The 13,481-nt window shown below is 47.2% G+C and overlaps 1 protein-coding gene across 5 annotated transcripts in view; it reads left to right on the top strand.

Annotated features, from left to right (window-relative positions):
* TECPR2 (tectonin beta-propeller repeat containing 2) overlaps nt 1-13,481 on the top strand; it is an 88,131-nt gene that overhangs the window by 46,019 nt on the left and 28,631 nt on the right. For all 5 annotated transcript variants that reach the window (XM_084793470.1, XM_084793471.1, XM_084793474.1 and 2 more), the window contains exons 11-16: nt 267-440; nt 2,348-2,528; nt 3,880-4,021; nt 7,617-7,857; nt 10,208-10,297; nt 12,648-12,881. In XM_084793470.1, coding sequence (XP_084649596.1) covers nt 267-440; nt 2,348-2,528; nt 3,880-4,021; nt 7,617-7,857; nt 10,208-10,297; nt 12,648-12,881 — 1,062 coding nt within the window. The remainder of the gene's footprint in view (nt 1-266; nt 441-2,347; nt 2,529-3,879; nt 4,022-7,616; nt 7,858-10,207; nt 10,298-12,647; nt 12,882-13,481) is intronic.

Here is a 13,481-nt window from a genome sequence, read left to right as displayed (position 1 = left end):
AACTCCATGCTGCGTGGTGGTTTCTTCTCACATTTAGCCTTTAGATCAGTCCCAGATGGTGGAAATGACCCATTTGTCAGTTGAGGAGAGTGAGGCTTGGTCACGTTCATGGGATGTCCAGCTACACATGCTGCTGGGTTCAGGCTCTCCCTGAATCGGAAGCAACATGATGTCTTTTGGAAAGCTGTCCCTGCAGTGCAGATGGAGTGTCTGTGCAGGTGAATTGCACGTTTGTTGAGCAGTGAGTAGCTTTTTTTTCCTTCTAGGGGCTCTTCTCTGGAAGATTGAACAGAAGTCTAACCGTGCTTTTGCCTGTGGCAAAGTTACCATCAAGGGGAAGCGTCACTGGTACGAGGCTCTGCCCCAGGCTGTGTTTGTGGCCCTGAGTGATGACACAGCCTGGATCATCAGGACCAACGGAGATGTGTACCTTCAGACAGGTAGTCAGGGGCCATGTGCATTGTCTGTGATGTGCTGAGTCTGCAGCCGGTCACTTTCTGAGAGCAATCACAGGACGCAGAGACTGAAAACCAAGTTAAGTGAGAACATTTCTAGGAGCACTGTGGTTGCTGCGTGAGAGCGATGTCCCCCATCCCCCCCGCCCCCAACACAGGTTAGACCTGGACACGAATGAACAGACGACTGAGTGCTGTGTGAATGCAGAGCCCTACGGTCCTGCGGCTGCCGGTGCCTTCTGCACACCCTGCAGTATCCAGTCCTAGAGGAAAGAGTAATAGGCACAGCTTGACAGACATCTCCCCTTTCCCCAGCTAGGTCAAAACCCAGCATCTATACACATCTTTACATGTGGATTCAGGGGGAAAACAAGAAGTAATTTGCTGTAAATAGCAGATTGATTCGTCGTAGAAAACTGCCCTTAGGGAAACCTTTAGCTGCTATAACTGCACAGAGGGACTTGTTTATTAAAAATAAACTGTAATGAGTCAGTGTTTGTGTACTGTCAGCACAAGGGGAAATGGCCTGGGAGCAGGAGTTATGTGTGGGCTGCCCATAGGCCATGCTGGATTTACATGAAGATTGATCTAGTCAGTTAATACTACTGATTCTGAGAGCATGGTTTCACCTTCGGAATGAACCGTCAGCTCGGAATGGTTCTCCACACTAACGCTTGTTGCTCATCTGACTCTGCCTCAGGTGTGGAGGAGCGTGTCACTTGGTAGGCAGCTGTGCCCACTTCATGGTCATATGTGAGCTCTAGCCTTCAACTTAGTTAGCCCTCGTGTCTTCAGAGGACTAGGCCCTGTGATACACACACGCACATCTAGCTTGCAGGGTGTTGGATTTTGGTCATGGCAGGAAACAGGATGCTTTGAACCTACAGGTAAGGAAGGAGCAGGTGACCTCCCAGCCATGGTGCAAGAGCAGTCACCAGAGCTGTTTTCATATTTCCTGCCCCTTCCTGGAACTGCTGACTTGGAATCTGGGGTTGGCAAAGATTTGCAGAAAGAAGTTCTGTGGGCAAGTCCATGTAGTTATGTACACTGAGGTACCTTTGTGGTTATACTACTAGGACCTACTTGCTGGATAAGGCTATGGAACATGGCATTTAGATATTAGCTGCCTGCCTGCTCCTGTGGTAGCTGCCTTTGACCTCATTTACTGACAAGCCTCAAAGAGGTGAAGGGGAGCTTGCTGGAGCTCCACTCTGTCAGAGGCTTTTCAATGACAAGTCTCAAGTTTCACCTGGGAAATAAGGATTTGCACTCTAGCAGTGGAGCCCCCCACGCTGGTGAAAGCCGAGAGCGGGAGCAGATCTACCTGAGCCCAGAGGCTCTGTGAAGCTGAGGAGCCCCTTGTTTCTCAAGGCCACAGCCTTGCTGGCGGAAGGAAAGCCCTCTGTGCTCTTGTAGGCTGGCTGTTCTCCTGCCTTTGGCTTCCCTGTCTTGAGAACTTGCTAAGCTACTTTGGAACACCAGAACACTTTGAATTGTATTTTTTCAAAGATTTATTATTTTATTTATTTCATATGAGTGCTTTATAGAAGAGGGCAGCAGATCTCATTATAGATGGTTATGAGCCACCATGTGGTTGCTGGGAATTGAACTCAGGACTCTTGAAGAGCAGGTGGCATTCTTAACCACTCAGCCATCTCTCCAGCCCCTTGAATTATATTTCTTTACTTTCCAAATGACATCCAATTTTGCCTCAGACAGATGCCACATGGAAGCATAATTTACTCTTTTTTGCTATTGTTGTTGATAAAATCTTAAGAAGGAAAGGTGTCTGTTAGGAAAGACGACAGTGAGCAAAGGACAAAGACCCACAGGTCAGAATGGGGTGTGGCATGCTGCTGCTCAGTCTGTGGGGCTCCTCCCTCTCACTGCAGGTCTCAGCGTGGACCGACCCTGTGCCCGAGCCATGAAGGTGGACTGCCCCTACCCGCTGTCCCAGATCACAGCCAGGAACAGTGTGGTGTGGGCACTGACGGAGCAAAGGGCCCTCCTGTACCGGGAGGGCGTGAGTAGCTTCTGTCCTGAAGGGGAGCAGTGGAAGTGTGACATTGTCAGGTATGGGCCCAAGCAGTGTACATTTATCTCTGACCAGTTACCTAGGTGAGCTTTTTCTGGCAAAGCCAACACCTGTGGGTTCCATGGTGAAAGAGTCATTTGTCAGAGTCAGCCTTGACAGACTGGTCTTGGGAATATTCCGTGCTCCTCTGCTGGTAGAATGCTGGTCAGAGGGGTTTGGGGTAGAGCTCAGTTGGGAGAGGATTTGCCTAGCATGCATGAGGCCCTGAGTTCCATCCGCTGTACTACATGAACTGGGCTGAAAGGCACATGCCTGTAATCTCATCACTTAGGAGACAGAGGCAAGAAAACCACAAGTTCAGCATCATCCTCAGCCTTGGATAAATGGTTCAAAAGAGAGGCAGAGACAGAGAGAACAAAAAACAAGTGGGGACCTGAGCATCAGAGAGTCACTGGTTCTCATGGTCTCCATCAGAGCTACCTGCTGTCACATGCTTCTGTTGAGAGTCTGAGACGGTGTAGCTGCAAGTGCTTATTGTATTTTTATCCTGGTCAGTTGAAATTTGTTCTGGACTATATCTTACTTTTTACCATTTAAGATTTGGGCCAGGTAGTGGTGGCGCACATCCTTAGTCCTAACACTCAGGAGGGCAGACTGATCTCTGAATTCCAGGCCAGCCTGGTCTACAGAGGAAGTTTCAGGATAGCCAGGGCTACACAGAGCAACCCTGTCTTGAAGAAAAACAAGACAAAAACCAAAACAACAAAAAGATTTGGTGCTTATGCATACCAAATCAGGATAAGTTGTTTTGGGTTAGCTAGCTAGGAAATCTTCAGCCCTTCCAACTCTGTGAGAGCCATGCAGCAGCCAGTTGGGTACCAGTTGTTGTGAGGACACTAAGCAGGATAGAGAGCACAAAGCAGTGAGGAGCTGAGGACTGCCTGCCAAGGCTAGCCTCAAGTGAGCCCCAAGGCTGCCGAGGATGTCTCCAGATGGAGGAAAGGGAGGTAGACACATCAGAGATGACAGTGTCTGCCCAGAGACAGCTGTACACCACAGCCTGGCCTGTGGGGAGAGACAGAATGGAAAAATAAGGTGCTCTTGGCCTAGGTGCCTGCTCACTTGTGACTGGTAGCTATGTTGTTGCTGTTATTTTGTGAGCTTTCCTCACCATCTGGACCTTTAGTGTGCCTTTCCAAAACAGCCATGTCTGCCATGTCTGGACAGTGTATATTGCCCAGCAGTGTGACTTGGATTCACAGTTCCTTCCTTGTCAGTCAGGAATCCACTCCTGTAAACATTCTTCTCAATGCCAAGCCTGTGCAGTGAGGTAGTCTTCCTAGACAGCGCCTCCTGGGTGGAGCTGATGCTCTGCTCTCTCACTTTCAGCGAAAGACAAACACTGGAGCCCGTCTGCATAACTCTCGGAGATGAGCACACGCTCTGGGCCCTGGACGTTCATGGGAAGCTGTGGTTCAGAACTGGCGTGGTGCCCAAGAAGCCCCAAGGAGATGACGACCACTGGTGGCAGGTAAGTGATGGCACTTCTGTGGCCTGGAGACCCGCCCTTCCTGCTTCCTCTCTCTGCCTTGCTCTTAAAGAAATTAGTAATGGATTCAATTAGTAATGTTTACTTTTATTCTTTAGTGAATGAGACGTAGCTGTGGTTGGGTATATTAAAAACACACACATGAGATGGCTGAAGAGGTGGCTCAGAGGTTAAGAGCACTGTCTGCTCTTCCAGGGGTCCTGAGTTCAATTCCCAGCAACCACATGGTGGCTCATAACCATCTAGAGTGAGATTGGGTGCCCTCTTCTAGTGTGCAGGCATACTCGCAGGCAGAACATTGTATACATAATAAATAAATCTTTAAAAACACACACACAAACTTTCCCTCATAGAAAGTGACTTTACAGGCTGAAATTTATTTATTTATTTAAATATTGTTTAGGCATTCATCACTGCAGGCTAAATAAACCCAGCAACATCTATTGAAGACCTGGGTAATAATGATGTTTAATTCTGAACAAATGTTCTAAGAAAAGAGACCAAACAATAGGTCTGGAAACCCAACCCACAATTAGAGCTCATCTCTCTCACTTGTTTGAGAGGCCTTTAAGGAACTGATCCTTCAGCAGGGAACTGAGCATCTTCCCACATGTTGCCAGAGAGGAGACGGGGGTGATCAAGCTAGCTTTCTATGTAGCATGGCTTCAGCCCAACCTTTGGTGGATTCTGCAAGGAGTATCACTTTCCCCTGTTGGTACCAATCGGGTGTAAACTTTTGCCCACCCCTCCACTCCCACCCCATATGTTGGGCCTAAAGCTGCTCCAACAGATGTGCAGTGTGATGCCTCACCTCTTACGTCTCCTTAGCTCAGCCTTTATAACCACCTCAGGTTTGCCTAATGAGGCTTGTCTTAAGCAGGCTGCTTTCTTCAGTCTTTCAAATTATGTATATTATTTTATATTCTAGGTAATATTTGAGATATATGATTTAAAAATACCTACCATTATGAATATGCACATGTAAACAGTACATAAGCATATATACCTGTCTGTATGTGCTAAATTCTGGTGGGATTCTTTGCATGTGTATGTGTATAATGTGCATGTATGTGGGGGTGGGGGTGTATATGCATATGTGTCTATGCATGTAGCATCCAGAGTTGCTGTTGGAAATCCTACTTGATAGCTTTTCACCTTATCTACTGAGGTAGGGTCTCTTGCTGTACCTGAAGCTCACAGACTTGGCTAGTCTAGCTAGCCAGCTTGAACCAGGGTTCTAGTCTCTATTTGTTTTTTTATTGGTTTTTTTAGGACAGAGTTTCTCTGTGTAGCCCTGGCCGTCCTGGACTCATTTTGTTTTTGGGGTTTTTTTTTTTTTAAATTTATTTATAGATGGTTGTGAGCCAACATGTGGTTGCTGGGAATTGAACTCATGACCTTTGGAAGAGCAGTTAGTGCTCTTAACCTCTGAGCCATCTCTCCAGCCCCTGGACTCACTTTGTAAACCAGGCTGGCCTCAAACTCACAGAGATCCACCTCTGCCTCTCGAGTGCTGGGATTAAAGGTGTGCACCACCACACCTGGCTTGTCTGCCAGTATTTATATGGATGTTGGGGTTCCAGACTCCAGTCCTCACACTTGTGTGCTCAACACTTTATCCACCGAGCCTTGTTTTGCTGGTTTTGCCTCTTGTGCTAGGCTTAAGCCTGGGCCATACTCTACCATGCACTGTATCTCCCAGCCCTTAAAGTCAACAGAATACACAGAACTGGACAGACTGTCATGAGGCACAGAGGCAGTGCAGTAGTCCTATGCTTTTTTAAAAAATTTATTTACCTTTACTTTATATGCATCGGCGTTTTGCCAGCATTTATGTCTATGTGCGAATGTCAGAAGCCCTGGAACTGAAGTTACAGACAGTTGTGAGCTGCCATGTGGGTCTTGGGACTTGAACCCAGGTCCTCTGGGTGAGCAGCCAGTGCTTCTAGCCTCTGAGCCATCCCTCCAGCCCCATTCTGTACTTTCTTTGTGGCTCTAGAAGTGATTATGTTTAGCTGCTAGGTCTTTCCTTTCTTTTTCAGCTGGAGACCTGCTTACATGTCTGTCTGTCTTGGGTATCATAAATGGGGTGTGGCCTTGGCATAGTCACTGCCAGGTCTCCAGTGAGCAGCCCTGACCCTGAGTCGCACAGCATATGCACTTGAGTGGAGCTCACTCTCACACAGCAGGCTGGACACAGAACTCAGGGTGCTGAATGTGGCCACAGGCTCTGCAGTGGGGCTCTTTATGCCATTTCAGTGAGGACAGTGCGCCAGCCAGCCTGTTCCTTCCCTCACAAAAGGGCAGCATCTGTGTGTGATATATTAACTTGCAGTGATTCCTTTCATGTGTGTTTTTGGGGTTTTGTTTTGTTTTGTTAGTGATTTAAGTTCTCTGTAGTACTTTCACTTAACACTTAATTGTGTGCCCTGGGAATGGATCCTAGGGGTACGGTGTTTGTGCCAATGTCTGTAATAAATCCAATAGGCAAAAATATTAGAGAGAGGACAACGAGGTCGCTCATCATGTTAAAGTGCCTGCTAACCCTGAGAACCCACGCTTGGTTGCCAGGGTCCACACGGCAGGGTAGAGAGTGACTCCCAAAAGTTATCCCTCTATATGCGTGCTGTAGCTTGTATGCCCACACACAAAATAATACAGAACTAGAAATAAGTGGAATATAATTTTAAAATACTGCAGTGAGTTCTGCAGAGCCAGGCTTCCACCTGCTTCGTAAATAGCTCTGGCACATAAAGCTTTGGCTGAGAAAAGGGCTCGAGAGACGGCTCCCAGGTTAAGAGCATTGGCCGCTCTCGCAGAGGACCCAGGTTCAGTTCCCAGTGCCCACATGGCAGCTCACAACTGTCTGTAACTCAGTTTCCAGGCGTTCTGATACCCTCTTCGGGCCTCTGTAGGCACCTGCTCTGCATATATAAATGCAGGCAAAACACCAATACACATAAAATATAAATATTAATAAATAAAATTTAAAAAGAACTCTGTCACAACTGGCTGCCGAGCAAGGGAGAAGTTTTTGTTGAGGAGACAGCTGTCCCAAAGTGTCTCTAGAGGTGCTTTTCCAGAATGTTGTTGAGGTGAGTCACAGAGTCAGACGGCTTCTAGAACCTCAAAGTCGTCTTGCTTACGCTGATGTCTGGCAGAAGTGTAACGGTCATGTTTGTAGCTTAAGTGATTGCATCACACAGCTGACAGACTTTTTAATGTTTATATGATTCTAAGTATTAAATATTATTGTTATTAGAAGCATCTGAGTTTAAAAACAGAATTGGTTTTTTTTAAAATCACTCTGACTAGAATAAAAGGTTTCTTAGGTGAGGTAGGTGCTATTTAATCAAAAAAACAGATCTATGTAATGTAAAAGAAAAACCAGGTGAGAGCATTTTCTTCCTTCCCCTTAAGTGCAGCCTGAGGACATAATCAGAGCTGCTCACTAACCAGTGCTGTGCAGAGGTGCGTGCGTGGGCTCAGGTGCTGGGCAGGTGTGGTGTTGCCTTTGGAGGCGGGTAGGCCTCAGAGCCTGCCATCAGGGCTCACTCAGCTGGTTCCCTTTCTGCAGGTGAGCATCACGGACTATGTGGTATTTGACCAGTGCAGCTTGTTCCAGACCATCATGCATGCCACACACTCGGTAGCAACAGCAGCTCAAGCGCCTGTGGAAAAGGTGGCAGATAAACTGCGCATGGCATTTTGGTCTCAGCAGCTTCAGTGCCAACCCAGCCTACTGGGGGTTAACAACAGTGGCGTCTGGATCTCTTCAGGGAAGAATGAGTTCCACGTGGCTAAAGGAAGTCTCATAGGTGAGTCCATTACTCAGGTTTTCACATTGTTTTTACTTTATTATCTTATTTTTGTTGTGTAGGTTTGGTTTGTGGTGGTTAGGATCTACTAGGGCCTCACAGAGCGTTTAGTGGAAGATTTTAAGGTCTCCCCTGAGGTAATATAGTGCTGCTAGGGACTGCTGTGATGGAGGCACTCCAGGCTTTGTGGTCTTCTTCCTTCCTATTTTCTTTTTCATTTTGTCGCTCCTCAAACTTGGTCTCTGGACAGTAATGTAGTCACTTTGCTGTGGAAACTTGGTATGCTATAATAAAAACAAATGGAGGAGCCGGGTGGTGGCGGCGGCGGCGCACGCTTTTAATCCCAGCACTCAGGAGGCACAGACAGGTGTAGCCCTCTGACTTCAAGGCCAGCCTGGTCTACAATGCAAGTCCAGGACAGCCAAGGCTACACAGAGAAACCCTGTCTCAAAAAACCAAACCAAATAAACAAACAAATGGAGGGATAAAGAGATATCTTAGTGGTTAAGAGCACTATGTTTCTAGCATTGCAGGGAAGCTAACAACTGTCTGTAACTCTGATTCCAGTGGATCCAACTAGCCTCAGCTGTAGGCACCACACACATGTGGTTCATAGAAATGTGTGTGTGTAGGCAAATGGAGTTTTTTTGTTTTTGTTTGTTTGTTTGTTTATAGTAGTTTTTGTTTGAGTCAAAGTCTCATACAGTCCAACCTGCCAGACATGTACCATTATACCTGGCTGCAGCTCAATTTCAAAGTCCACTCTGGGGTGGGCAGTGATATGGCCCTGCAGGTAAAAGCTTATACCACAGAAACCTTACACCTGGGTTCAGTCCCTAGAACCCATTTAAAAAGCCAGGTGCAGCCAGGCCTGGTGGCACACACCTTTAACCCCAACATTTTGGAGGCAGAGGCAGGCAGATCTGAGTTCAAGGCAAGCCTGGTCTACATAGTAAGTTCTAGGACAGCCAGAGCTATGTAGAGAACTCCTGTCTCAAAACAAACAAACAAACAAACCACAAAAAGCCAGATACAGGGGTCTGGAGAGATAGCTCAGACCTTAAGAGCTCTGGCTGCTCTTCCAAAGGTCCTGAGTTCAAGTCCCAGCAACCACATGGTGGTTCACAACCATCTCATAATGAGATCTGGTGCCCTCTTCTGGCCTACAGGAGTTATATGCATGTAGAACACTATATACATAATAAATAAAATCTTTGAAACAACAAAAAAGAGAAGGCCGGTGTGGTGGTGCATGCCTTTAATCTCAGTACTTAGGAGGCAGAGGCAGGTAGATCATTGTGAGTTGGAGGCCAACCTGGTCTACAAAGTGAGTCCAGGACAGCCAAGGCTACACAAAGAAACACTGTCTCGAAAAACAAAAAACAAAAACAAAATAAAAGAAAAAAAGAGCCAGATACAATGATAGCTGATATCAGCATTCCTATTAGGAAAAGGGGGAAGGCAGTGACAAAAGTGGCCAGAAGTTGACATACACAGCCCAGTGGCAGTAACAACGGAGACCTTGCCCCTAAAACAAGGTGAAAGGAGAAAAGTTAACTCTTGAAAAGTTGTCCTCTGATCTCCACACACATGTCATGACACACTTGTGCACATAATCCACGAAGAATCTTTTTTTAAAAGGAGTATGTACTTGGGTACAGATGGCTCAGCAGTTAAGAATATGAGGGTAGGAGTTCAGATCCCAGCTCACATAACAAGTCAGATGTCCCGTGTGTGCCTGTGACCCAGCAGCAAAGTGGGTAGAGGCAAGAGAATATTTGGGGCTTCCTGGCTTCTAAGTTGGCAAAGGGAGTATGATGCCCAGGATCAGGGAGAGACCCTGTCTCAAAGTAATGCATGGAGAATGACAGAGGAGAACACCCAGTGCCCTCCTCTGGCCTTCATGCACTCCCACACTGATGCATTGTATACTCTCTCATACACACACACACACACACACACACACACACACACACACACACACGTAAGTAAATGTTTTTAAATTCCAGCAAACATACAGAGTCTACTGAGAGAGAATAGTCCCATTTACAGTGGAGCCATGTAAGATGCTGGCCATATCTGTACATGAGCTGGGTATTCATTTCTGAATGACTCCACCTTGATGGGCTTCCTCCAGCTTTGTCTCCTGTGACTTCAGGGAACAGGGTGTGGCTCTTGCTTTTCTTGATGATGCTTAGAGAAATGAATAGCTCATGCCACTTTGTTTAAGGACACTAGAAACCATCGTAAGAGCTTTGAAGGACTATAGAGCTAGTCTAGAGCAAAACTGAGGTGTTAAAGTTTTATTTTGTTTTGTTTTTTTCCTTAACCTTATATTTATTCTCTCTAGGAACTTACTGGAAAAACGTTGTTCCCCGGGGAACAGCTTCTGCCACAAAATGGGCCTTTGTGTTGGCTTCCCCTGCTCCTACCCACGATGGTAAGCCAGCCTTAGCCCAGCTAAGAAACCTGGTGCACAAGGTAGACAGCAGATGAAAAGTTGAGACCGTCATCTGACTGTGGCCCTGTGGGTGTGGAGGTGTGGCCTTATAGACTCTGAGAGGGGATATGGCAGTGTCCTGGGCCATCAGCCCTGTGAGCTGACTCTGAGGCAGTCTCCTTTGGAAGGAGGTCACCATGCAGCAGCTGACTCTCAGTGTCAGCTAATATGATCATAGCTTCCTGAGGATCCTTCCCATTTCTTCTGGATGATTCTGTGCCACCTCCAAGCAGCTTTATTCTGCCGTGCTTATTGCTGCTGGCTCCCCTTTACCCTGTAGAGGTCTTAAGCCTCAGGCTTAGCCTACAGAGGTGGAATTCCTGTTGCTCCATGTCTAGGCAGGACCCTGAGCTCCTCAGGAGAACCAGTGGGGCTGGGGCCCTAGGCAGGCAGGTGGCAAAAACCTAGAGTCCCTTCCCAGGGCTCTGTGGAGGGCAAAGTGAGAAGAAGCCATGAGGCCAATGATGAAGAGGAGACAGTTTGGTCCTCTGAAGCCGTCTGGTAGGACTGACACAGTCCTACCAGGAATCTTATAAGATGGTAAGCTATTTCCTGAGTTTAACACAGTTGTGTTTAGCAGCAGCACCTGACCCTAGCTGGAAGAAGGTGGCTTGCAGTCTTCACTGATGGTCTGCTGTGGCATACACATGTACTACATGTCTGCCATTGCACTTTCCTGGAGAGCTCCCTGGCCCTTCTGGCTGACTCAGACTGTTTTATCGAGGTTTTTAAGTTTGGGCAGGAGGGGGGCAATTGGAGAGATGACCCCATGGTTAAGATCAGTGGATGCTTTCCCAGAGGACCTGGGTTTGATTACTAATGCCTACATGGCAGCTCACAACTATCTGAAATTACTGTTCCAAGAGATACATGTAATACTTTCTGCCTTCCATGGCATGGGTATTAAGCATGCACATGGTGCAGATATACATACAGACAAAACATTCATACACATAAAATAAAAAGAAATAAATCTTAAAAGAAAAAATAAAAACAACCAGGTATAGTGGTGCATGCCTTTAATCCCAGCACTGAGGATCTCTATGAGTTCGAGGCCAGCCTGGTCTATAGAGTGAGTTCCAGAGGAGCCAAGGCTACACAGAGAAACCCTGTCTTGAAAAACTAGTTAATTGGCTAATTAGTTAATTAAGATTAAAATGAAAGATTTCTAAATCATCTGGCCACAAGTTTTAGATAATACTTTGCATTATACAGCATGACCAGGTTTTAAGTCCCTAAGGATGATTGTCATTTTAAAAAGATACTATTAAACCTGAGAGCTGTAGAACGGAGGACAGTAGGCGTAGTTTTGGGGCCAGGTGGGAGAGGATGGATTTCTGCCTTCTTCAGCAGGCTGCTGCTGACACTAGCAGAACAAGGCATGCGCCCTCCAAGGGGCTGCTGGCCCCTCTCCTGCCTGGGGATTGGAGAGGTTGACAGCCCTAACATTCTGTATTAAAAATATACTCTGAGACCTTTGCTCACGTTCCTGGGCCATAAGAAAGGGCAGTCTGTGCTGTCACCAGAGGGCATGTTGATGTCTGTGATCCATGTTGCCACTGGAGACCATGTAAAAGTCCATGATCCATGCTTCTGCCGGGGCTGTGGGATACAAGGAAACTTTATGACCGTAGACTCATAAATGAAAATGAGAGAGATTGAAGAATTCTGCAACAACCTCTTCCCATCCTACCTTGATGAGAGAGGTGGGGGAAGGGGGGAGCCACTGAAGAGAGTCCTTAAACACTGTGATAAACATGCTAAAGTGTAGCTCTTCACAGTCCACTGCTTTTGGAGAGGGGCGTGGGGAAGGACTCAGTTTTCTTTAGGGGGCTTGCACTGGAAATCGACCATGCTCCAATGGGTATATGGGCAACACACATTGGACTTGGTTTTGTTTTTTTTGGTATTTTGTTAGGGGAGGGGAGGCACAAGGCAGGTAAGAAGATGGGCCTGAGAGGAATGGGAAGTGAATATGATCGAGGTGTGAAATTCCCAAATAATTAATAAAAATATTATGTTGGGGGAAAAAATGGACGTCAGAGCTGCTACTCCAGCCATCTAGCCTTTATAGTGTTTCATAGGCCCAGCTTTGTTTTTAGTTCTTTAGAATGTCTCCGACTTGATGTTTTTAATGTCTGGTGGTGGTGCTTCCTTCTATCTTCAGAGGTATAAAGGTCTACCCATGCCAGTAAGGGAATGGTGAGTGCCCAGGTGCCTCAAGAGAAGAAAGGCTGTGTCGTGGCTCAGCCAGGCAGTGCTTGGTGATACATGTGAACCTTTTCTATAGGAAGCTCCCTGTGGCTGTGCCAGAGCAGCAAGGACCTGTGCAGCATCAGTGCCCAGAATGTGCAGTGCCGCCCCTCCACAGTGCAGCTGCCCCCTGACGCTGAGATGAGGACTTACGCTGCCTGCCAGGATGCACTGTGGGCCTTGGACAGCCTTGGACAGGTGTTCATCAGGACGCTTTCCAAGAGCTGCCCCACAGGCATGCACTGGACGAAACTGGACCTCTCCCAGCTAGGTATGGCTAGCGTGTGAACGCTTCACTCAGTATGCAACTGACTAAAGTACCTCGCTCCCACACTCACTCTGTATGTGTGTGGGGAGGTGGGTTCGAGGGTGATGTTTGTCAGTTCCTGGACTTACAGCTCAACTGGCCACTTCTCCAGGTAAAGGAGCCTCTTAGTTTTGTAGGAAGCTTCACCTCCCTCACTCCTTGTAGTTTGCACTATTCAGCACCAAAGGAGCTGGAAGGTGTCCAGAAGGTGCCACAGAGATCTGATGGAAGTTATAGCACTAGGACAGCTGCCCTGCCCTCCCTCTGACCTTTAAATCTGAAATGGTGACTGGATCCGTGCACGCTGATCTGTGTCTTGGCATCTGGAAGAGTGCCCACTGCAGGCTGCACACACAGTTGTGTGGTGTGGGTTCTCGTTCAGCCGGTTAGAGGTACTGTGCTAGAGTAGCCACTTTTCTGTGAGCCATCCCGAGAGTTAGAGCAGTCACAGCCTGTGGTGACATGTGGGAGTATTTCATAGTCTAAGAAATGTGTATTCTCAGCTGACTCAACAACTCAGGTGTGGTCTGTCTGACAGTGGAGGCCGAGACTGTATCGGGCAGC

This window comes from Acomys minous, assembly GCF_964271855.1.
Source record: "Acomys minous genome assembly, chromosome: 8".
NCBI classification, from domain to species: Eukaryota; Metazoa; Chordata; class Mammalia; order Rodentia; family Muridae; genus Acomys; species Acomys minous.
Note: the sequence above shows the minus strand (reverse complement) of the source record. Positions and strands in the feature narration are given on the sequence as shown.